General features: G+C 40.3%; 1 protein-coding gene across 1 annotated transcript; it reads right to left on the bottom strand.

The window, feature by feature from the left end:
* Window positions 1-7,259: 7,259 nt before the first annotated feature.
* lhx5 (LIM homeobox 5) lies at window positions 7,260-24,532 on the bottom strand. Its single transcript, XM_042395633.1, has 5 exons — window positions 23,447-24,532; window positions 20,989-21,212; window positions 19,702-19,979; window positions 16,728-16,893; window positions 7,260-9,403 (listed from the first exon to the last, which is right to left on the bottom strand). The coding sequence occupies exons 1-5, from the start codon at window positions 23,617-23,619 to the stop codon at window positions 9,054-9,056; spliced, it is 1,191 nt and encodes a 396-aa protein (XP_042251567.1). The 5' UTR covers window positions 23,620-24,532; the 3' UTR covers window positions 7,260-9,053.
* Between the last annotated feature and the right edge of the window lie 200 nt (window positions 24,533-24,732).

Below are 24,732 nucleotides of genomic sequence, written 5' to 3'. Positions count from 1 at the left end.
GCTGTAGTTGATCTCATTAATACCATTGAGTCAATGCTAAGGTTTAATTGCTAATTGTATTAATTGTGACTGTAATTGCTCTTGTTTTTTTGATTGTTCTTATTCTTATTGTTTTATTTATGTATTTGTCTCATTGTCAGTTCCTACGCTTTTACTCCTCAGCATTGTTAATTTGACCTTGTTTTTAATTGATAGAGCCTCGTATTCTTCTTTTATCGCTGTTTGATTTTAGTTGCGTCTGTATTTATTGTTCATCTGTACCTCAGCAGCATTGAAAATGAGGATTCTCCCTCAACGTGTTTTCTGAGGTTTTAAATAAATAAAATGAAAATAAATGATGATGATGATGATGATGATGATGATATTGTCTGCCTGAAATTATGTCTTTTTTCCCGCAGGGGTGAATCAAGATAGTTTCATTTTAAAAACTATATTTAAAGCTGCATCTCAATGACCAGTTATTCATTAACTTCTCTCATTTTTATTTTGAGATTCTTACTCATATTTATCTTTCTGTTGAATTTAGAATGAATGCAAATGTTTGACTGATTTCCTGTTAACCAATGAATGGCTAACCTTTAAGCTGAGTAGCTTCATTTGTTGATCAAGTAAAGCAACGCTAACCAGCCTAGCTAAGCTAATCAGCATGTTGCCAGTACTGGAAGCACCAAACAAACCAAACAAGCCTCCTCATCCTACATCTATCAGCCATCTGCCCCTGTTTGATGAAACATGTCTGTGTGTGTGTCTGAAAGAGATTTGTTTCATTATATTTGCAAATATTTTTAGGGGGAAAAACCATGATTACACATCAGTTGACAGTTGCAAAGTTTGTGTTCACATTCATCTGCTCAAGAAGTTGAAGTTTTTCTGTGCTCACCATAAATCTCAGTTTAACGCGCGTATGTACGAGTATGATTTGTGACATCACAACTGCTTTAGAGGCAATCGTGGTTCAGTATGCGACTCATATAAATGTGGTAGTAGTAGAAATTTGATGAATTAGATGAAATTTTAATGATTTTAAAAAGGTAGTTTAACTTTTAGTTTGGAAATCAGACACAAATTATTATTCCAAGAAGAGTATATATTCATATGTCTTAAAAACTGTCTGTAAGGGATCTTTAAGTATAATGTATACCTAACAGATTTATGGCTGATTAAAGCTTTTATTCCATTCAAACTGACAGATAAAAGAGTTAAAAGTGACAGAGAAAGGCCACTGAACTGCCTCAGCCACAGAACTTCTTATTTTGTGTCGGGGCTTCTGCATATTTCAACCTATCTGGTGTGATTCATAGTTCCCACGCTCCAGTTTCCTTTTTTTGGAGCTTAACACTGTACTTTTTCTGCTGCATGTGAGAAAATCAGATATTCCTGAAAGGTTATGAAACAAAACGAAAGTACATGTGGTGTTTTAAACATGAAAATAATGTCTTTTTATTCCAGAAAAAAAAAATATTTGTTGTCTCTCCTAATCAACTACAATGTCCACACCCAGTGTTCTTCCTTATGAACTCAAACCACAGACATGACAACCTCCTCATAGAGAGAGAAAGGAAAATACTGTGCAATATACTTTGGTAATCAGAGTGTGATATCTGGTATTGATTACGGTTTCTGTTGGAAATCAAAGACTGTGATGATTGTTTTCCGATTAGGATGTTGCGACATAGAACAACATAATAATTCAAAAGAGGAGCCACAACAGTCCAGTTTATATTACATAACAGCTAAATTAAAACCACAGTTTAAACATCTTCATGAATAATTCTCTCTGTCGTTCTCCAGCACTTTAGAGACAGTAAACCACATGTCTGTTTTTCTTATTGTCAACAAATCTCATGTTTGGAGCCAAACCAACAATGAACTGACTAACAAGTATTATGTGTGTATCCAAAGTCTGATATATCTTATTCCTTTATCCCGTAGACCTCCGTTGTTGTCCAAAAACTATTAAAAACACGTCAGTGAGCCACACCACTGCACTGGACGACATGTTCCTTCATTACGAAGATTACGGTCATGTTAATTTGTTTAGAAACGGCTCCAAAGACCAATAACAGCGATCACATTTTCAGTCAGAGAGTAGTTCCTTGGATGGCAGACGCAGGAACGCGGTTCAGTTTACAGAGCTTTACTAGCTTGTTGTGCTACTAGTCACAACCTCGTACAAAGTACAAAGTCAAGAGGTTGTGACATGTAGCACAACAAGCTAGCGAAGCTGTAAACAGAACAGTATTCCTGCACATGCTCAGTGGTGTCTGACTTACACAGAACTACTCTCCGGAGAGTGAAAATGTGATCGCTGTTATTAGTCTCTGGAGCCGTTTCTAAACAAACTAATGTGACTGTGATGTTTGTGGTGAAGGAACATGTCACCCAGTGCAGCATTGTTTTAAACAACGATGGAGGTCTACGGCACAGAGGAGTAAGATTTATCAGGCTTTGGATACACCAGAAATATCAGGAATTACACACCCAAACATGCTAACACAACCCACACACTTCCTTTGTCCACGTCACCTCATTCCTTACCCTGATTTAAACCTAATGTTGATCTTAATGCGTCTGGTGACTTGTTCCTCCAATTTGTTTTCCTAATAATGTTTCCCAAATCTTTTTCTAGTGTATTTTGCAAAGTTTGAATCTTATCTACACAAGAGAAAAGGTCAGTTTGAAACATTTCGACATTCGTGGAATTTGCTTTCTTGCCAAGCGTTAGATGAGAAGCATCATACCACTCCTACATTTGACCCTTAGATATGAAGCTTTTGAAAAGATTCATGTATCTGATATTACAATCAGAGCTGATAATAAGCAGTTAAAAAAAAAAATCCAATCCGCAAATATCTCATACAAACATTCTCTGCCTACACGCTGACATGTATTTGAAAGGAACTGTAGAAACTGTTAAGACGTGTAACAAGAGCATTGATTCTTCTTTGGCAGAATTTATACAACTGTCAACCTCAGTTGAGTGTTTTATGAATAGATTATTGCTGAAAAGTTGGATACTTAAAAGAAAAAAAACATTTGTGCTCTTTAGTAGAGACAAAAAAACTGCCTGAACAGAACAGTAACCTATTTAGCAACAAAGAAAAGGTCAAAGTTTCTCCCCCAAAAGATGCTAAATTCTTTTATTTGACAAGCTCTTTCAAATAAACCATTCACATAATGTTTTGGCATCGTGGCTCTCATGATTGAGTTAAAAAAAAAAAAAAAAAAAGCCTGTTTTTCTTTTCTTTTTAAATTCATTTTTTTCATTCTCTGACCTTGATTACAAACATTTTTGAGCTCTTAATAAATTATGTGGCTATGCTGGATCAAAAAAAAAAAAAACTTCAGATACACTTGAAGTGCAACTTGGATCTCTCCGTTGTTACAAAATACAGATCTTGCTTCTCTTTATTGTCTGTTCATATCTTGCAGCCACAGTGTGTGTCGACAGCAGTGAGGCTCAGTGGTGGCGGTCTGGATCCACTTGGTGGTGCTGTGGCTGTGTGTCAGTAGGGAGGCTGAAACGCTGCTTTCTCTTTTGTCTTAGTCACATTTCAGACAAAAAGTGTCACATTTCCAGGTTTTAGATCCCCCAGGTTGCACAGGTTTGACTCTGAGAACACTGAAAATGAAGGAAAGTGATGAAAGGTGAAAAAAAAAAGTGATGTTATAGCTTATTATATTAAAATTATACAACAGGAATAGATCCTAACATTGACTAGGATCATATATCTATTATAACTCTACTGTTAGAGTGTCTCCTGATTTATTTATTTATGTAGCCTCAAACATTTTTTGTGTGCACCCTGACATACAGGATTCATTTTAATCACACTCATTGTTCAGGATAATCAAATCCTGCATTGCAGAACATGCGTGTCCCTTCACTCGTTCTGTTTTTGCTTGGACAGCCATGACTTAATGTGTCCTAAAGGTGCCCACCTGGGTGTATAAACACTCCAGCCTGACAGCCTGGCTATGCATGGCTTACTTCTCCTCTGTTCATTTTATAGTGTGCATGTATCACTTTATGGCATCCATCTATCTAGTAAACCTTGAAAAGGCTGTTGAAGCTCTGGATAAATCTGAGGGTGACACTCTGACAGTCCCTGATCTGCCTGTCCATGTTGCCTGAAATCTCTCTCGGCGATCGTAACTTTGCTCTCTCACGCGTTCTGACATATTCCTCGCTGAAGCAGGAAGAGGTCTGTCTCTGTTTGGGTGTGTTTGTGTGTATATATATATATATATATATCTGTGTATGTGTGTGTGTGTGTGTGTGTAGCATCAGATAAAGCAGCTCAGCTCTAATGTCACCTGTCAAGGTGCAGCTGACAAAGAAATATGCAAAAAATATTGCTGCGTGATACAGCTTATTTTGGGATATTTGTGTCAGAGTGAGTAGCTGTGATCTAAGTGCGTGTGTGTTGTGACTGAGCTTGGCATATAGACATGTTTGTGTGTGTGTGTGTAAAGGAGTATGTGAGTGTAATTAATGATGTGTTCCTCCTCTTCATAGGGTAATAGGATTTCCCCACCCCAGGCGGTAAAGAGAGTGGGAGGGGGAGAAAACGGCTCTGCACATATGTATGTGTGTGTGTGTGAGAGAGAGAGAGGAAGGGTGTGTTTGCAGAGTTGGTGAATGGGAGCCCCGTGTAGCGATGCCAATAGAGGGCCTGTATGTGTGTGTGTGTGTGTGTGTGTGTGTGTGTGTGTGTTGAGGGGAGGGGGGGGAGGAGGGGGAACAAGCAAGTGATTTATAACAGCTACTCCAGGTCTCTCCTCTCTCCCACAGCAGCACCACAAACACATCCATTACAAAAGTACTGATGTTAATGGGATTGTTGTGTGTTTGTGTGTGTGTGCGTGTGTGCATGCTCATATATATATATATATATATATATATATATATATATGTGTGTGTGTGTGTATGTGTGGTCATATGTGTGCACATGCATAAGGCTGCACTAGTGAGTGTGCACCTGTATGTGTGTGTGTGAATGATAAGCAGATGCTGCTGGGTGAAAGGGAGGTGAAGGTTACTGAGGGTGTTTCTTGGAGGTTTGCTGGTGTTCAAATCCCAGCGCAAGTTTCTGTGCATGTGTGTGTGTGTGTGTGTGTGTGTGTATGTGTGTATGTGTGTTTGAAAGTGTTGGTGCGTGTGTATACAGGCACACGGCCGATTTGTTTTGGACTCTTACAGAGTAGGCTAATTCCAGCACCATGCCTCTCTTCTTTTTTCTCTCTCTGTGTTTGTGTTTGTCTCTCTGTGTGTGTGTGTGTGTGTGTGTGTGTGTGTGTGTGTGTGTGTGTGTGTGTCTGTGTGTGTGTGTGTGTGTGTGAAACGCAGCTGAGGAGATGGAGTGATAAAAACCGGAATTGAGGAAAATACTCTGGAGAGTAAACAGAGGTAGCAAAGAAGAAATAAATAAAGAGGATGTAGAGCTTCTTGGTAATGGACTGGTAGATGCTGAGGACCACATCCGCCTCAGTGTGTGTGTGAGTGTGAATATATAACACACACACACACACACACACACACACACACACACACACACACACACACACACACACACACACACACTGTGTCTGCCTGTCTCCTCTCACATTACCCTTTACATTAAAACCAGTCAGGGGGAAAATTACTGCAGACCTGGGCCACCGTCTGCCCACCTGGCCCCACAGCGAGAGGAGGGGACGTGGAGCCAGAGGAGGGGATAAAGAGGAGGATAAGGGGATGAGGAGATGGGGGGGGGGTCATAGGGAACCAGAGAGGGACAGGACTGCCCAGAGGCACTGGTTTGAAGTCAGTTTCATGCAAGGAGGGAATTTCTGGTCCTGGTTCTTTGCCTGAGGGCGTTAAAAAAAGCTCCGACTCCACTTCTGTTACCAGTGTTAAAGGGATAGAAAGCTGTTTACAGATACAGTAACACATACGGATTTTAAATTTGACTTAAAGCTGCACTAATCAATATTTTTATACACACTAAAAATAAATAGGTCAAAATTTTAGCCCAGTTTATGTCAATATGGCACCTTTTACCCAGTAGCAATCTGTTATTTTGCTATTTGACTTTAGCTAAAAACTGTCACAAATGTGGTGTTTCTTGTGCAAACAATAGATTATAACGAGCTTTTGTTTATTTATTAACAGTTAATTAAATGACTGTGTGTAATGTGAAAGCTGTCGCTCCCTGTGATGAACCCACAGATAATTATCACCTCACTCTGTAGTTCCCCTCAGATCATTTTAGCATCTTTTAGCTCCTTGTTTTAGTCTTCTAGCGTAAAGATTTACTGTTTTGCTTCACTCTCACCATTTTCATTCATCTCTTTTTCTTCCTTCCTCTTGTTTTTAGTGAAAAAGCTCTAATAAACCCACTCTGTGCTTCCTGCTTGGTGTCAAAATGACAGAAAGACAAAGTTAGCAACTAGCTGGGGAACATAGCGGAGCATTTAGCAGCTAAACGAACCAGATATTTCCATCTGGAGTTGGTGGAGACCAAAAGAAAACTAAAAGGAGAGTGAAAATTAGACTTATATTTGCCACATGACTGAAAATTAATGCTAATGTTGGTCGGTGTCTGCTGGATGTGCAAATAGGAAACTGTCAGATACTTTATAATATGATGATACGTCAGTGTTGTGTTTACAGCATGCTGTGCCGCCCCCTAAAGTGGCCAAATAATCAATTAATGAAGGTTAAAAGTCGGTTGAAGAGTTTTATTGGTAAAATAAAATAAGATACTCATTATGTGGGACGGTTTTTTTACAATGTACCAGCCAAATTTATTTTTTACAATCTGGCAACCCAAAAGTTATCCCAATAAATGGCCTTTAATTAATCCACAAAGCTGTAATAAATATTAATACAGCAGTTTGTTACAACTCATAAAGCCTTTATGAAATATGCCTCATTATCAAGTGGCACCCAGAATTTAAATGTTGTAGCCGGTTGAGGAGATGATTTAAACTACTTTATATACTACTGAGTACTTTATATTCAATAACAATACATTATATTTTATAAGTTTACATTTATTTGTAAAATTTTAATATGTAAAGTAAGTGGTTAATATAGCTGTCAAATAAATGTAGTGGAGTAAAAAGTATAATATTCCCTTCTATAATGTGTATTAGTATAAAGTAGCATGAAATGGAAATACTACCTTAAAATTATACTTCCCAGTACTACAAACTGAAGAAATATAAGTGTCTCATAGGAGGATAAAATGAGTGATGAAGAAGAAAGAAAGCTCTTCAAGTTGTAAGAGAAGGTTTTATTACCAGTGCTATTTACATAGAAATAATACAGCCTTGTCCCTTTTTCCCCCCTTCAATGTGCACAAATGCACACAACAAGCATACACACTTCCCCACACACACACACACACATACATACAAGCACACATACACACACATACACACACACACACACGCACGCTCACTTTTGTATCCAAGAATATCTCAGTACATCAGAAATAAGACACATTCTTTCTAGATCTTATACAATGTCCAAAGGAAACACAAATTATCTCAATAAAACAATATTTCAAGTAGAGCTAACTCATTGTAGACAAAACAGTATTACACGTGTTAGATGTCGTGTGAATAAAAAGGAGCTGAAATGAGGAATTATGGGAGGTTTTGTAGTGAATGATACCAGCTAACATGGGCCAGATGAAAATCTTGTTTTCTTTAATGTAGCTCCACAAAGGCTGACTTTTCAAAATAAGGGTCACCGGTGACACTTGGCCCTGAAACTGCAGAATTATGGTATTATTTAGGAGAGAAAATAATAATAATTTGACCTCTGCAGTATAAAGATGTTCCTCTAAATACAGCCGGACTGTGTTTTCTTTGAGCTGATTTTTTTTCTTCCCCCCTTTAATTCTGCTGCATGTCTTAAAAACATGGCCACTAGATGGCAACGAGTGCTTCAGACGCACACAGCAGTAATGTCACAGATGTTGTCTGCCCCCTCTTTTGTTTTCACTCTTTAGAGGAAGGAGACCTCAGCTGTTGAAGGAGATTCTCCATTATGGGTTCAATGTTCTTTTGAAAATCATTTCCATTAAAACATGTTTTTTAAAAGGGACAGTAACAAAAGGAAGGTCAGGTGAAGCAGTGTGCAGAGCAGAACTATCAGGGCCGCCTGGATGGGTGTGAGGGTGCGTGAGTGAGCACAAGTGTCTGTATAATTGTGTCCGTGTTTTGAATAATGGTATAGACATCCTTCTTTTAAGGTATGATCAAGAACGCTTTTTGTGCATTAAGGGACTTATGGCTGAGATCTGCGCTAGAGAAAGCCAGAGGTGCGTGCGTGTGTGTTAATGTGTGTGTGTGTGTGCGGTTTCTATCAAGCAGCAGCTTTTGATTTGAAATATTGTTTTACGAAAGAGAAAATTTTTAATGAGTAACATTTTTGACTAAAACATAAACATATCCTGTCTTGATTGCCACATACTGTACGTGTTTATATATGAACATTAAAGCATATGTTAAAACCTGGTCCTTTGTCTTTTCATTTGAAGGTAGAGTGGCGACTTAGCAATAAAGACAGGTGTAGAGCAACAGAATGAAAACTAATATTGCTTTGAAGCAACGTTTTTTGTGTGTGGGGGGGGGGAGGGGGTGTGGTGAGAAATTAAGAAAACTAAAAATGTCCCCTTTGGCATTTCTCTCTAATGTGTTCCTAGAGCTTCATTAACATCAAGGGGAAGGCGAGAAGCATTTTTGCTGGATGGAATCTCAATTTTTTTTATTTTTTTTTTAATAATTCAAGTCCAAGAGGGGATATGCTTTGGAGTGTCTATTGGGCAGCAAATATTACCTTTTCCTGCAAGCTATCCCATTCTCCACCTCCATAAACTTGATTCCATTACCAAGTCCGTCAGTTTGTCAGTTGTGAAAATCGGTCCATTATTTCAAAAAGTCCTCCATAGAAATTTAAGCTGTTTACGCTCCACAATGTGGGTTTTTTTTTTTTCGATTCATCTCCTGAATTAACTGAGCTGACATTCAGCCCAGGAATGGTCCCTGCTGTTCGTCCTTTACCAGGCTGTGGTTTCTCCCATTTCCTGGCCTTGGTGGGACATTGGAGCGCTGTAGCTGGAGTTACTCGCCAAGGAGAAAGGGGGACTGGGTCCGCCCCCGTACGCCTCCCCCGGGACCGGCTGCAGGGAGCTCGGTAAGCCCGGCTCCGGACTGGGGGTTTCCGCGTGGGATATCATGTCCGTGAACCTTTGGTCGTCTGAAGGGTGGTGGCCTGATCCCTCCATAGCTCCGGGACCAGAGCCCAGGATGTAGGGGGACTCGGCTGGAGACTGAGCCTGCGAGGACGGAGGGCCGTGGGGGAAGAAGTCGTAGTTACTCCCTGGTCCGTAATAGTCACCTTGGTATTCTGTGGCGGGGCAGAAGGATACATGCAGTTAGACTTTCTATAAGAGACATGAAATACAAGTAAAAACATTCACAGTTCCCTCTGAGCAGTGTGCAGTTTTACACACAACTCCACCTTTACCTAAGTGGTGAAATTGATCATGTCCAATTTCCAACCAACCAGTCTCCAACAGCCTCATTTGAGTGTATAAACAACTCCACACCTCTCCACCTCAGTTCTCCCGCCTTTTACACAGTGCATTTATCTTCCTCACTCATTCAGCTCGCAGCCATGCGTGCACCTCGATGGATTCCCCTGCTGAAACTTCTGGATTTGGATGAGGTACTCCAAAATGAGATTCCAGCCTCCCCACAGCCCTGCCAGGTCCTGTGCTCAGCAGCCCTGTCGCCTGCATCTCTCTGTCATGTCTGATGCAGCTCTCAGCACCATCCCTCGTCTCTACCTCGCCGGGCTGTGGCTACTTCCAGATCACTCTCCATCATTCTCAGCATGCAATCCAGCTAGGGCTGCAACTAATGATTATTTTCATTATTGATTGATCGTGCGGTCTATAAAACGGTGCTAGATGCCCATCACACATTCCTAAAGCCTGAGGTGATGTCTTTATATTGCTTGTTTTGTCCTACCAACAAAACTCAAAGCTGGAACCGGAGAATATTTTGCATTTTTTGCTTGAAAAATTGCTGGAACAACAAATTTATTATCAAAGTGGTTGCCAGTTCATTTTTATCAGTCAACTAATAGATTAATCGACTGATCGTTTCGGCTCTAAATGTAGCATTGCTGCTCCTCTGGACACCTGCGTTGAGCCACTTGCAGCACTTTCCATCTATAATTTTTCTGTTTTAATTACTCCCTGCTCCTCAGTTTCGTCCACTTCATGCCGTTTCCAGCATTGCAGCAACTGCACCTCTTCAGTTCAAAGTTTCAGCTTGAAATCGTGTTGCGTGAGTTGTATCACTAATAGATTTCCACATAAATCAAATCAGTCATGGTAGTGACAGGTTTACCTCAAACCATTTTCATTTTTACAGTGATATCAACTGTGCAGCACCACGAGTCAAAATAATTCTCTATCAAAAACACATTATACCTGCTTATATGCAAATCATTAAGAAGAACTCTGTTGATGCCAACATTTAAGTAAGTGAAGTTGTGCCAATATACACATGCACATGAACCAAGCAGGTGCAACAGCTTCCTCAGTCTGTAAATTATTTCAAAACTATGTGGCAATTTTACTCAAAACCACAAATGTCAGTCTGATGATGGTGCAATAGGAGAAGTGAGTTGGTCACCATAGTTAGTAGGATTTATCCCCTGGAGACAATGAATCTCTACAAGATCTCAACATCTAACAGGATCAAAGTGTTGGTAAGAATAAACTGTATTTATTAAAACTTCCTCTCACAGTGTTAATTGTGCAAAGTTTCATTCATGACTGAAGGCTGTCTTGTCTTAAATTTCTCCCGAGTGTCTCATGGCATTCACTTCAAAGCGCTGCAGCATAAACTGACATGTTAATGACAGAGAAAAGCCCAAATTCCTTGCTTTCACTGAAAATCTCCAGCGCACACTTGGATTTACAAATATTTTCTACCTAACCTCTAACACTGACTGACATGTTTGTGCTTCTTGAGAGGTGTCGGCACGCTTGGATCCACAACTAATGTTTGACATCTGCAGGTGTTTTCTTACTCGCACCTAATTTTTCATACAATATCAATGAATGTAGAGAATGAGAAACATATCTTAATATCTCAAAACAACAGAGGTGAATGGAATTTTGTGGTAGAAACATTGAATGTGACAAAATCAACAGTATTTCCACAAACAATGTCCCCATTACTCCGGATAACGGTTTTTATGGGACTATTTCTTTGGTGGTCCATATGAAAACTGCTTATTGGATGATCAGACAAACATCTAAAACCACGGACTAATACAAACAAAACTACCTATTGATACCACTAGATGTAAGAGACTTTTTCTCTTTTTTTAAAAAAAAAAAAAAAAGTTGGCTGCACACATGAATCCAGTCCTGAGTGCCAAGCCACTTAAAGATCTGTCCAGTAGAACCAAACAAGCCAACAACTGGGAGCTGTCAGAGCTGCCCAGTATGTATAATTGTGTATATTTGGCATTTTGGAGTGGCATACAGCTGTTCCAAGTCTCTCAAATTTTGCAAGATTTGCACTGCTCAACTTTAATCCTAAACCAGGGACAGACATCTCCAAACTAGGCACCAATATATATCCAATCTGATCACATAGAAATCTTTTCAGCACAGAAACAGTCTCAAAAGAGACAATGAGTCAGTTAAACCAGCAATAGCTGATTATTTGGCCACTTGGGGACAACAAATACAAGCTAAGAACACAAAGCTGACATATCATCACCTTAAAAAGTCATGGTTGGTGATTTTAGGTCCAATATTCACTCAACTTTTAGCTCTGTTTTTGGTCTCCACCAGCTCCTGAGGGAAGTATCTGGCTCTTTAGCTGATCAATGCTCCACTATGTTCACCAGCTGGTCACTAACTGTGTCTGTCTGCTGTTTAGTTCTGAGCAGGTAGTGTACAGCAGGTTTTTAGAGCTTTTAGCGCCGAAAACAGCACAATGCAAGCAGTGAGAATGAACCAAAACAGTAAAGTTGTGTGACAGAAAACCAAAACAATGAGCTGAAAGACGCTATAAAGCTCTTTAGGTCTGCAGAGAACTGCAATTTATCATTACGAGCAACCCCTTTTCACATTACACATGGTCATTTCATCCATTGTTATTGTAAAAAACATATTGAATATAGACACTTTAAAATCTATGGGAACAAAACAATCAGACTTGCTGAGATGGCAAAAGTTTAGGAAAACAAATTTTGCCCATTGATTTGATATAAAAACGATATTTCATGAGTTGTTGGTCAGAAACAATACAGCCAAAACAGTTTAGAAAGAATTCTTCAACTCCATGTGTAGCCAATTACTTCACACACCGTTTGCATCCATTAACAATTACAAACTCCACCTGCCTTCTGCTTCTCACCGCTTCTATATTCTCCTTCCAAATTTACATCTCCCTCCGCTCCAAATTCCCTCACTTACATTAAATCCGTTCTGTTGCAACACCGCCTTGAACTGAGATCGATGGCAGACTTTATCCCGGTGCCCCAGATGTTGCACTAGCATTTCTCCGCTCCCGACCATATGTTCTTCTCGCTCATATTTCAGCGGTTCATAAACGGCAGAATCAGGAGCTAACAGGTTAGATATCAAGAAATGCTGTATGTTGCCTAATTATAAAGAACCGCGTTTATTTGCTTAGCTTTTACACTGTTGCTCTGCTGCTTTTTGGAAACGATCAAGAGAAACAATGAGAGCTGACACAACTTTCACAAACAAGCTGATGATTTGATCTCACAAACAAGCCCCTGCTAGTTCGGCCGACCTTGAGAATAAGCAACAAGCTTGTGTGTTTGTGTTTAAGGGTGGGGGGGGGGGGGTATGAGGGGGGGGGGAGGGGGGGGGGGGGGGGGGGGGGGGGGGGGGGGTGTTGGCTCTGCAAATTATAATTACACTCACACATGCAGACACACCGTACCACACACAGACACTGGCCTGTGCTGCTGCGCCACAAAAGGGTGTGAAAAGCAGCGTGTGAAGAAAGCAAGAGAGATGAGAGCAAGGGATGAAGGTTTTGCCACTCCCCCCCTCCCTCCCGCCTCCCCCCCCCCTCCTGCCTCCAACCCTCCAACTCCCAGCATTCCAGCCTTGATGGCTCCAGTTTATTGTATCCTCAATACTCGGGCTCTTCAGACAGATGTGCTGTATAGAAACCACGGCTCTCAGACTGTCCATCAAAAACAAACTGCTGATATACATGACAAACGCATCTGGTTCACTCCTACACTTCAATGTGGGGGCTATTGTGTGCGTTAGTGTCGTGTTGTTATCTGCGGCCCACCTGCTATTGTCTCAAAATGTTGTTTTTTTTCTTGTTCCAGGTGAACAATATAGACTCAGCAAATACAAAATGTATATAGTTTTTCTTCAAGTGTGAAAGAATATTGATTTTAGATGTCTTTACGCTGCCTGGAGATCAAATTGTGATTCTAGCAGTCGTGATGTACACAGTGTAAAGACAACAGCTTATCACTCACACGTGTATAAAACAACAAACCAGTTACGCTGTATCGCAAGTATTCAGTGCAAAAAAGACCATCACTGTTCAACTATTTGCCAAAATCAGGAATTCTCTATGACATTAACATTCCATTAGTTTTTTTAAAAGCATGCTTTCTACAGTGTGTGTCAGGTCAACGCTGCAATTTGTGGTTCATCCTGGTCGATGAACGAGTGCAGTCTACACGTTTCCATCTCTGCCAAACAACAGACATCATTTCATGACTTTGTAGTAAATACATACAAAGTGTCATCAGTAAAGGTTATAGTATGAAAAGCATATGTCTTTTATTAATAGGAGTTAACACTTGAGCCTCTGTAACTTTGGTTCAGGATCATTTATACTCATTCTGACTTTTTGGTTGTAAAATTTAAAGAGTTGCCTTCGAGTAACCTTTTTATTTTATGTACACTATTTTTCAGTCTTATGCACAATAATACAGCTGCCTCATAAGAAGTTAATATCATCTTCAGAATCTTTTCAAACTTAAGATATCTGCTATTCATTACTGCAAAGCTTCTTTTTTTTTTAACACTTAAAGAAATTAATGAAAACTACTTTTGTTGGATTTTCTCTAATGTGTTACTTTCCTTGAAAAAATCTTTTTTTTTTTTTTTTTTACCTTACTAATTTGAGCAGCTTCATTTTTTAAGAAGGAAATTAGCAACTTTTCAAAAAGAGACTGATGCTCCTGAAGGCAGCGCCGAGTTTTTATCAAGTGTTGTGATCTGTAAATGGTTATACAGCAAAGACTCATTTTGATTCAAATTAATTAGGATTAAGATTAAAAACTAAGGGTGCGAACGTTTTTAATGCAGAATGACACATGAATCAAATCTCACAAATACCGCTGTTGTCTCTTGTTTTTTCCAGAACTTACTATCTTTAAAGTTCTCCGTCCTTACAGAGTGAGAATCCTACACATAAATCAATATAAGTTGTGTGTTTTCAGCTAAAATGGATGACTGAAGATTGCCACCCGTGCTGCACGACACTCTCGCTGCTGCTTTGTTTATAGAGTGACTGATTGGAATAAATACAATTGTTCCCTTCTCTAACATTTATCCTCTCAGCTGTAACAAGTGACAGCATGTGACACTTACACAGCTTTTATGCTATTTTGAGCTTTTGTCTGCTGGCGTTCCTCTCTGGAGGTAAATCAAACTAGAATTTGGTGTTTTTTTTGTGTCAGTTAAAAGTTTTAAGTTTATTTTCTAACTAATAGTGAAACTTTGTAGGAACATTCACACTGAAGGAAGACGGCCCAAACTAATGACTTATGTTGTATCTTTAAACAAATACTCCATTAACAGCTGGTATTAACATGCCCTCTGTATCTGGATGAATAAAACATGTTAATGCAGATGTAAATGCACGTTGAGATCAATCAGACCACATTAGGCTCACACTGTGATCAGATCTCAGCTCAGGTGTAAATGCAATCAGATCAGTTTGACCACATTCATGAGAAAATAATTGGCCCAGTAAGTTGAAAGGTCACGTAGCTTCACCTCTTCCTGCCAGCTAAAGCAAATCCAGCAGAGACAACAGGTACATCTCAAGTCTCTTAATTGCATCCGAGTTTCCCTCACTTGCATCTTTTCCCTGCATCTTAGAGGATGCAGGAGAGACACAAGGAAACCATGTGAGGAGAGAAGAAATATGTTTTTAGAGACACTTTTTTAGACACTTCCCCTCTGAAGCTTCATCACATGAAGCGACGTCCGTTTCCGATGACGGCTGCAGCTGATCAGCTGTCAGTCGGCTTTAACGGCTGTAGAGACTTTTGATGGAGTTTGTGTCTGTACACATGTTTCGCTGTGCTAATACTAATAAAGCAGTTATCACTGGCAGAGCAGCAGTGTTTTCTCTCTGCAGCCTGTTACCTGTTTAACAAACACCTGCACATGAATAAAAAACCTGTGTTCTGTATTTATACTGAGTCCTGCTCAGAGGCACAGGAACCATTTCTACTGGCAGAGTGCGTTTATATTATTTATTTATTATTTGCATCTTTATTTATTGATATTCTGATTGTGAATTCATTATTTGATAACTCAGGATATGATTATGGTGTCTTTTGAACGCTGGAAATTATTTATTATGCTAAATGTTTCAGGAAATGATGTAACTCATATCAAACGTTGACGCTCAGGAATTTTCAGCCTCACATGAGACTGAATGAAAATATAAATGTGTTTAAAATGTGTTTCTTGCTGACAGACAGACTCTCCCTGACTTTAATTTGATCTTTAATAACATTTAACGGGGGAAACAACAGATCAAATTTACTCTGCTATCTGTCTTCCCTCCGATATGAAACTGCAGTGATGTTGTGACAGTATCAGATCAGTCCGATCAGCTGCAGCGTCCAATCAATAAGTCATATCCAGTAAGGGGGGCGTGTTAGCTGGTAAAATACTTCCGTGAAGGCCGCTCTCGTGTTTCCTCGCTCATGGCTCCTCAGAGGAGGAATAAGAGACTTGAGACGGCCTTCAAGATGGCGGACCGGAACAACTTCCTGTTTAAGGAGCGAGGAGCGAGGAAAGATCAAATAAGAGACTTGAGATGTGCGCTATACGTAGCAGCAGTAACTAGAAGTCTTGACATCTGTTGGTGGCAGCAGTTTCCCTGACCTGGGATGCACCATGTTTGTTGACAAATCCGCCAGCAGGCATAATTGAGAAAACAAGAACACATTTTAACACTAGTTGTAAATGCAAAGACTCATAGATTGGACGTCATTATCCAAATAACGTATCCAGATACAGATCACCTGTTAATACCAGGTGTAAAATGGGCCCATAGAGAATTATGTGACTCTAAACGTTGAAATAAACTACATTCACGTCACATCTTCAGCATAATGTAGAGATAAAACTGTCTTTATATAATCTGCTCGCAGCCTGATAACATACTGTAACCAGCTCAGCCCTGTTGCTGCTGCTGAAGGTTGTAATTCAGTTACACAATATCACATTTTTGGAGTGAAGCTTAAACCAGGATGCAGATTATTTTTGCAATTTATTGAGCAAAATAGATCAGAGTAATCCCCCATATTGCATATTTCAAGAGATAAAGAACCATACAGTGATTTTGAGGCTGTATATCTAAAGAAACAACAGGACTGTGTGTTTAATTCTTACCTCCGTAGTAACCGTACGCTCCGGGCCCCAGTATGTCTGGATCCTCCAGCCTGCCTCCCAAGGGCCTCATCCTCCTCGGGCCCCTGAAGAAGGCGTGCCGCCGCGCCCCGAGAGCGCTCAGCTGTTTCATTCGTCGCTCTTTGGATCTTCTGTTCTGGAACCAAACCTGCAAACACGGTTAAAAAAGAGGCGAGATTACAGATTACAGTTATCAGCTGATCTCCTCGTTTTTAACAAACTTCTACGACGTCACGGCGAGAGTCCAAATCACTCACGTCGTCCTCGTAAGATTCAGAGTTTAATCACAATCATTACAGGATTCAGTCTGTTGCATCTCGCGCAAGCAAACGCATGAAGCACGACTGACAGAACTGAAAACAAATTAATATGTATCAGCTGTGACTGATTTCAATTTGAAACCTGATCATTTTAGGTGATTTTCAGTCATCTATTTAATTTCACGCTCGTTGTTAGTTTGTGTTGAAATCATCATTCAAATCGGACTCGAAATGCTGTTTTTTTTTTTTAAAGCAGGATTTTGTTGTTTTTTTGATAGATGTAAAGAAAAGAAGGAAAGTATGATCCCAGTTACACCTCCTGTAAGTATTTGGACTTGTATTTATCACATTTAGTTGTTCTTTGATACTTTGAAGTTATTGTTTTAAAAATATAGTTACAGAAAAAGTCAAGATTAACCAAATGTTAGATGAACATCTGTTATTAGAATTACATCCAGCTATGATCAGTTCAGTAACACCAGAAGCATTTTATGCCTGTAATTCACTCAGGTGGAAAAGAGCTTTTATATATATTATATATGTTTAATAGAAATGTCACAATACATCTCTGGAAAGCACAAAGACCGAGTTAAAAAGGAGGAAAAGCCTAAAGATGTTTTAAATGAAGCATCTTATCAGTGACAGAATATAAGAAATAAGGATGATCGTGATGTTTTAAAAACACTTTTCACTCATGAAGACGTTTTCCCGTCGCAAAATATGATGAAAGTTACATAAACCTACGCCGACACACGACCTAACGCACCTCTGAACAAGTTCAAATAAACAGCAGAAGCCATAAATCAGAATTACAAAAAAAAAAAGCTTTATCACTAACGTTAAATAAACTGTCTTTGAAGAGGAACAAAGGGGAGGAGGGGTGGGGGGGGGGGGGGCGGAGGGGGGAGAAGGGATTTCAAAAACTGTAAAACTACACACCATATGGAGGAATGTCTTTGCATTATAAGCACATAACACATCTTGTTTCGCCTTTTGCATCACTGCTGCATAATGATGTATGTTCACACCAGCTAGGCTACACCAGAGGCAGAATCCCACTGTGCTGCAGATTAACAAAAACACACACACATATATACACACACACACACACAACACACACAAAAACACCTAAAACCACTTAGGCTCTGCTCTATGTGCTCCAGCGACAGAGGCGACACCTGCTTATTGAGAACAATCGTCTAACTGTAGGCTACATTTTTATGGAAATGCTCCCGCTCCCCTCGAGAGAGCGTTGCTTAGGGATTACATACACACGCTGGAGAAGCAGCGTGGCTCACAGGGCTCCCCGCGTTGAGAGCAATGGTATTTAACACACAGTGAACGAGGAGGAGGATGACGAAACAGAGCCTCCATTTTGGCTCCGAGCACCACGATGGGGATGGGGATGGAAGGAGGGGGGGGTATCACAGGGAGGAGGAAGGTGGCGGAAGAATAGACTCCCTGATTGATTGGTGGATTGATTGATTGACTGTTGGATTGAGCTGTGTTGATACACACACACACACACACATACACACAGCTGCCTGCAGTATGTGATATAGATGAGGCGTTTGAGGGGCCCCTGGTCCGCTCAAATAAGCAAAGGGAACAGGCTGTAAGTGAGTAAGAGCAGAGAGGTGGGAAAGGGGAGGGTGGTATGTAAATCTGTGAAATCAGCGATAATTACAGTGAGTGCACAAAAAGCCACATCACAGTTGGCAGAGATGGTGCTAATCATCTTGACACAGTCTGCACCCAGACACCGAGCTCTGGGAGACTGTGTGTGTGTGAGTGTGTGTGTGTGTGTGTGAGTGTGTGTGTGAGGATGAAAAGACAGACAGAGAGAGGTCCAAAACAGCGTACACTCGTGTTATATCCTAAACACATGTTTGAACGTGCTGTTTATTCCTCTCGCCCTCGGCCAAAAACACGTCTAACCTTTCACCGATTTCACGGCCGTGCAACACGTTACAACAGTTATCTGTAACACAATGAACGAGACTCCTTAAAAAAAAAAAATTTTAAAAAACACCACCACACGTATACATGCATCAATAAATTGGATTACTAGATTTTAATTTCAGGGAATAAATTAACGCCTGCAGATATGAACGTGGCTGAAATTGGATGCAAATTGTAATGCAGATTTTAAAAAAGAGGAGGAGGAGGAGGAGGAGGGTAAAAAATAGTGGCGTTGGAGTAGAGTTTTAAATCTTAAAAATAAAAATGAATTTATTATAAATAGTAACAATTATAATAAACTACAAAAAATGTTTTCTTTTCTTTTATAGAAATTTAAAAACCCATTTTAAGGCTCACGCTGCTTCTAAAACTGTGTTTTTACTGCTAAACTATAGATTTATTATGAGATAAAACATATTAAAATGCAAATTGGCAAAAGCATTTATAAGGCAATAATTTCATTTTTTATCTTCTTTTTTTATATGAAATAATTCCTCATAATATAACAAAAAACACTTGACGTGTGTGTACATTTCACATTTGGATGCACCGTGTTTTGACGTTTCTTTCATACATAATGAGGCCTTCAGTTACACATCTGAGTCTTTGAGTCAAATTAAGATTAATAATCCGTCATTTCTCATTAATTTCTCTTTGTCTCGGTTGATCCTCTCAGTCCACACAACCTGTTCTTGCATCACTAACATCAGACACCAGCAGACAGGTGATCTTACCTGAATCACGCGCATGTTTAGTCCCGTTTCCTGGGCCAGCTGCTCCCGGATATGCCGGGTCGGTTTCGGCGTGGCGACAAACGCGGCCTTTAACGTTTCCAGCTGCTTGGCCTTGATGGTGGTCCGGGGCCCCCGTCTTTTGGTGCCCGAGTTCTGCTCCTCATTCTCAATATTGTTCGTTTCCTTGTCTGAGGACGTTGAATTGTCCGTCTCCTTTATGTCGTCCTGTATTGGGTCCTGCAGATCCGGCGATAAACTCCTATCTGTACACGACGACACTGCGGGACGAAGAGGGGGAAGGAAAACAAACAGAGGAAGGTCACGATCCGAAATGTCAGGGAGGAGGAGGAGGAGGATGATGAGGAGGAGAAAGAGGAGGAGGAGGAGGAGGAGGAGAGGGGAGGGAGGGGGGCTGTAATTAGGCCTGGATGCACAGCTGCAATAAAACACTGCAAAATATGCATCGAAAATATGAAAAAAATAAAAAATAAAAACATGATTGCACCCTTTTTTTAATTTTAAAATTCAATGTTTGTATTTATTTGTTATCTGCACGTGAAAAAAAAATACCTGAAACAGCTAAAAAAAAAAAAAAAACCCCAGTACAAATAAAACTCCTATTATTCGTCTCCTCTAAAGGCAGCGATCCTCTCCAGGTTCCAGAGAAAAAAAATACAAATATAAAAGTAAAATATCATATTTCTGTAGGATATCAAGAATAAAAATATGTCTATACGGAACAAGGGAGCGTGACGCCATCAGCACACAGGACGTGGAGAGAGAGAGAGAGAGAGAGAGAGGTTTGTGTCTTCATGAGCTTTCTATAAGCATGAATAGACAGTTGAAGAGGAGCAGCACGCGCGGGCCAGACTACTCATCCCCAATGGACCCTGGCGTACAATAACAGAGAGCCATTGTCCTGTGGAGGTAAATATTGAAACCATTCATCTGACAAGGTTGTCGTGAAAAATGCTCTCCACGGACTGCTGAAAATGTTCCAACAACAATAACAACAACAACAACAAAAAAAACCCGAAAAAAAATCTTCGGTACATTTTTAAGCCTCGATCCGCCCACTTCCTGCTTTTTTTTATTTTCTTTTGTCCATTGAAAGGCCGATTGCCATTTTATTGATCAGATATGAATTTATCCACAGCGCTCGTTCATATATTTAACACACAACAAAACACGAGCACAAGAAGAAGCTTTTTCAGATCGAATAAGAGACACAAAAATAAATACGCACAAATCATATCACGCACATTCTTTTTTTTTTTTTTTTTTTACCTGAGTTCAAGTTGACTTCCTTAATGGCTCCTGAGCTCAGATAATCTTCTTTGCACACAAACTTGTTTTCGTCTATCACGTAGAGTTCCTCCCCCGTGGACAGCTGCTTGTTACACACCATGCAGGTGAAGCAGTTCAGGTGAAACACCTTGCTGCGCGCTTTGCGGACCAAGTCGTTCGGTGAGATTCCCTGCAGACAGCCGGCGCATTTTGTGCCAAACCGCCTGGACAGAAACGGAAAAAACAATGTGAGATTTATTTATTTAATATTGTTTTATATATATATATATATATATATATATATATATATATATATATATATATATATATATATATATATATATATATATATGTATACATATATATATAAAAGCGTGAGTCTTTTCAGGCCCACGCGCAGTGATGATTGTAGTTTATACATACGCACGTGGCCTGTTAGAATAAAACACCAAAAAACACCAACAGAATATATTAAAATTGTTCACATCCACATTTTAAAAAATGGGCTTTTATGGCAAAATAGGTGCATATGAATCATTATTAATATTCATAATATAATGATAGGAACTGATTAATAATTCGGACATTTATGGATATGATAATAAGATAATATTAACAGACAAATTATAGGCTAATGGTGCGTAAAATAATCTTATTTCAAAGCTAATAATAAGGAAAATAACAACAACAAATAATAATAGTAAGAATGACAATAATAATAATAATGATAATAATAATAATTCTTATTGTTTCTTAATTTTGGTAAAAAAATATGAAGTAGGCTGTTAAAGTATTTAGTAAAGTATCATCTATAATAAATAAAACGATAAATAAAAGCATGTCTTGCTCTATATAACTGACTCAGAGTATGAAGAGAAACGACGGCAGCAATTAAACTGGAAGGAAGAAAAAAAAAACCCAAAGTCAGACTTTAAAAAAAAAAACAGAGCAAGAAAAGAAAAAAAAATCATACTCATAATTTTTGACGGAGGTGCTCTGACAATAACCCCACGCAAAAAAACGTATTAGTGACAATCAACACATTGTAGCCAAGGATATATTATGGGATTAAGCAGAGTGGGAGCATCTTAGCGTGGAAATCTTCTCTTAATCCATATTCACCCGCTTAAATACTGGGTGGGAAGACTCATCAATTTGATACACAAATAAATTCAGCAGAATTTTCCCTCCTGATTTGACAGTGTATGAATCAGAGGGAGTGAGCAGAGGAGGAGGAGGAGGAGGAGGAGGAGGAGGAGGAGGAGGAGGAGGTGGAAGAGGCTGCTTTTTTTTTTGTCATTTCATCCTGGAAAAAGACATATTTGCTGTATCTGACAGTGATGTTGGGAGTGTTTATCACCTGCATGGATGCTTTTTTTTTATATTAATATGAAGAGTTTTAGCAGATGTTTCAGGCCTCCCTGCACTGCACTTGGATTTGCAGTCGGCCTGTCGTGGAGGGGGGGGGGGGGGGGAGCTTAAGCCTTTGGGTGAAAGCAAGCACTCTTTTTCTCTTTTTGTGGAGCTTTGTTTTAACACTAATGTAGGCTTGTCTCTCCATTTGCAATGGTATCGTTTCACTGTCCCCCCCTTCCTCTCTCTCTCTCTCTCTCTCTCCTCTTTTCACATGCATGGCCAAGCCTCCCCCCCAGCGAAAGGGTACAACTCTACTTACACAACAAATGGACACATTAGGGTGATTACTGTTTCGCCTGGCTAATGGCCGGCCATTTAAATCCACCGCTTGATGGGACCTGCGGTAATATGATGGCCAAGGCCGTCCGAGGCCAATAATAGCCCGTCCCAACAAAGCCTGATGTGTCTTACATGTCATTAGACAATTTGGGGAGAAAATAACTGACACATACAAATGAAAATGATGCTAAGAGAGTGCGGCGGGACAAACAAGGGCTTCACTTATCACTCAATTACCTGAAACACTTTTTAGGAATTGTGAAGCGGTTAATAGCCTAATGGCTGTTTGAGAAAGTGTTGTCTGGATCTGCAAAAATAAGCTAAAATACACGTGGCTGCACAATTAAATACAATTTTAGATGCACCCTTTTTTTTATAATAGTAGAAGCCATATTAAAAGGCCACACGGTCCAAAATAATGTGGCCAATATTTCATCATAGAGATGAATTAAAATCCTAAAATTTTACACACAAGTGTTGTCAAATATACCTTTAGATTATAAATAATTTCTTTAACCTGTTTCAACCTCTGACCCTCAGAATTTAATTCTAAGCTTGACTTTGTGGGCCACATTATTATTACTGACACTTTTCTTTTAATTGTCTTTATTTCTTCTATATTTTTTTTATCAATAAGGCATCCGTAGAAATATTTGTCTCGTCTTAAACTGTGGAATCATGGCGCGTATTGTTGTAAATATTTGAATCAGAGCCTTTTTTTTTTTTTTTTTTTTTGAGGAACTCTCACTCCAGACTCTGTTACCTGAAAAAGTCCGTTTTGCAATAGAGCTTTCCGTCCCTGGAGAAGCACTTCTCGGTGAGGTTGCAGTTACAGTCACAGCACTGGACGCACTTGGCGTGCCAGGCTCTGTCCAGCACGTTGAGGAGGAACCGGTCCAGGATGGGCCGTTCGCACCCGGCACAGTGGACCATCATGTCTCCGGCCTGCAGGACGCCGAGTGCCGACCTTCCCACACGGACTGCGCTGCTCGGACTGGGGCAACCCGGGTCCACGCGGAACAACGTCTTGGCTCCGGGAGGGTGTGCTGTCAGGCGAAAACTGGAGGAACCTCCCGTGACAATCCCCCGGAATTTTTGTTGTAGTCCTGGTCCTGTTTGGTTGCTGTCCTGGGCACTTGTCACAACCCACAATCCAGAGGAGAGGAGGAGAGATTTCAGCCGCGCCAGCTGATGGACTGCGTAATGGACAAACCGGACATGTTTTCTCACGAACACGCAGTTAAAACATCATCATTCACACGTGTTTATTTCTAATATTTTATCCCTCGCTTGTGCTTTGTTTTGGGTCCAGTCATTTCCTTCGGGCTCACTTCACGTCGCCACTTTCGCATCACTGTGCCTGGTTATCACGAGGTTTTGCCAGCGCGACGCGCGTCCTGCGCTCAGATTGGATGACGCCCTTGTTAATTCCCGTGCCAGGAGAGCCAATCAGAACGCAGTTGTTATGGTTACACGTTCATAGCTGTAGCCTCCGAGCGGACCTGAATCGCACGCCGTGCAGAAATACCAGGGCCGTGGATGCAGGGTGTTTCTAGAGGCGCTTTAAGAGGCCAGCATGCATGTGGAGGGTTTCATGGCGGGCCATGGAAACATCGCTGACTTTAAAAGGAAGAAAAAAAAAACACTACCTGCAAGGTTGGATTGTGCAACCTAAGATCCTCTCTGCAACATTTTGATCGCACCTTAAACGTGAAAGTCCACACAACACACAAAAAAACACGGTTAAGGTTAGGAAATACCTGTAGAACAGGCAAGGTAGGACGCATTTACATGGCACGGCGCTGCTGCCACTCAGATGAATGTGAATAGACGCAATGAGGGTGGGAGTAGCCGAACAAGGGCTAATGCTACACAACCTTATAATGGCCTTGTGACAAAACGGCCCTGCATTACACTGTGGCGGTGCAGGGTGAAGAGGAGGGGCCGCGGGCCTTTTCTCATGCAGAAAGCTATTTACAGGGAAATGCGATGGATTAGCTGGAGCTCATCAATAGGGAGAGCCTGGTCACCCGGTGCTTTAACAGAGTG

The sequence above is a fragment of the Thunnus maccoyii genome, chromosome 19, assembly GCF_910596095.1.
Source record: "Thunnus maccoyii chromosome 19, fThuMac1.1, whole genome shotgun sequence".
Taxonomy (NCBI): domain Eukaryota; kingdom Metazoa; phylum Chordata; class Actinopteri; order Scombriformes; family Scombridae; genus Thunnus; species Thunnus maccoyii.
Note: the sequence above shows the minus strand (reverse complement) of the source record. Positions and strands in the feature narration are given on the sequence as shown.

What these genes read in the sequence shown, in the direction of transcription:
- lhx5 (XM_042395633.1), bottom strand. Translation starts at nt 23,619, where the DNA reads ATGATGGTCCACTGTGCCGGGTGCGAACGGCCCATCCTGGACCGGTTC. An exon ending in TGCAAAACGGACTTTTTCAG is followed by an intron (nt 21,213 to 23,446) that starts GTAACAGAGTCT and finishes GTTTCTGTCCAG; the next exon opens with GCGGTTTGGCACAAAATGCG. An exon ending in AGCGTACGGTTACTACGGAG is followed by an intron (nt 9,404 to 16,727) that starts GTAAGAATTAAA and finishes GCCCCGCCACAG; the next exon opens with AATACCAAGGTGACTATTAC.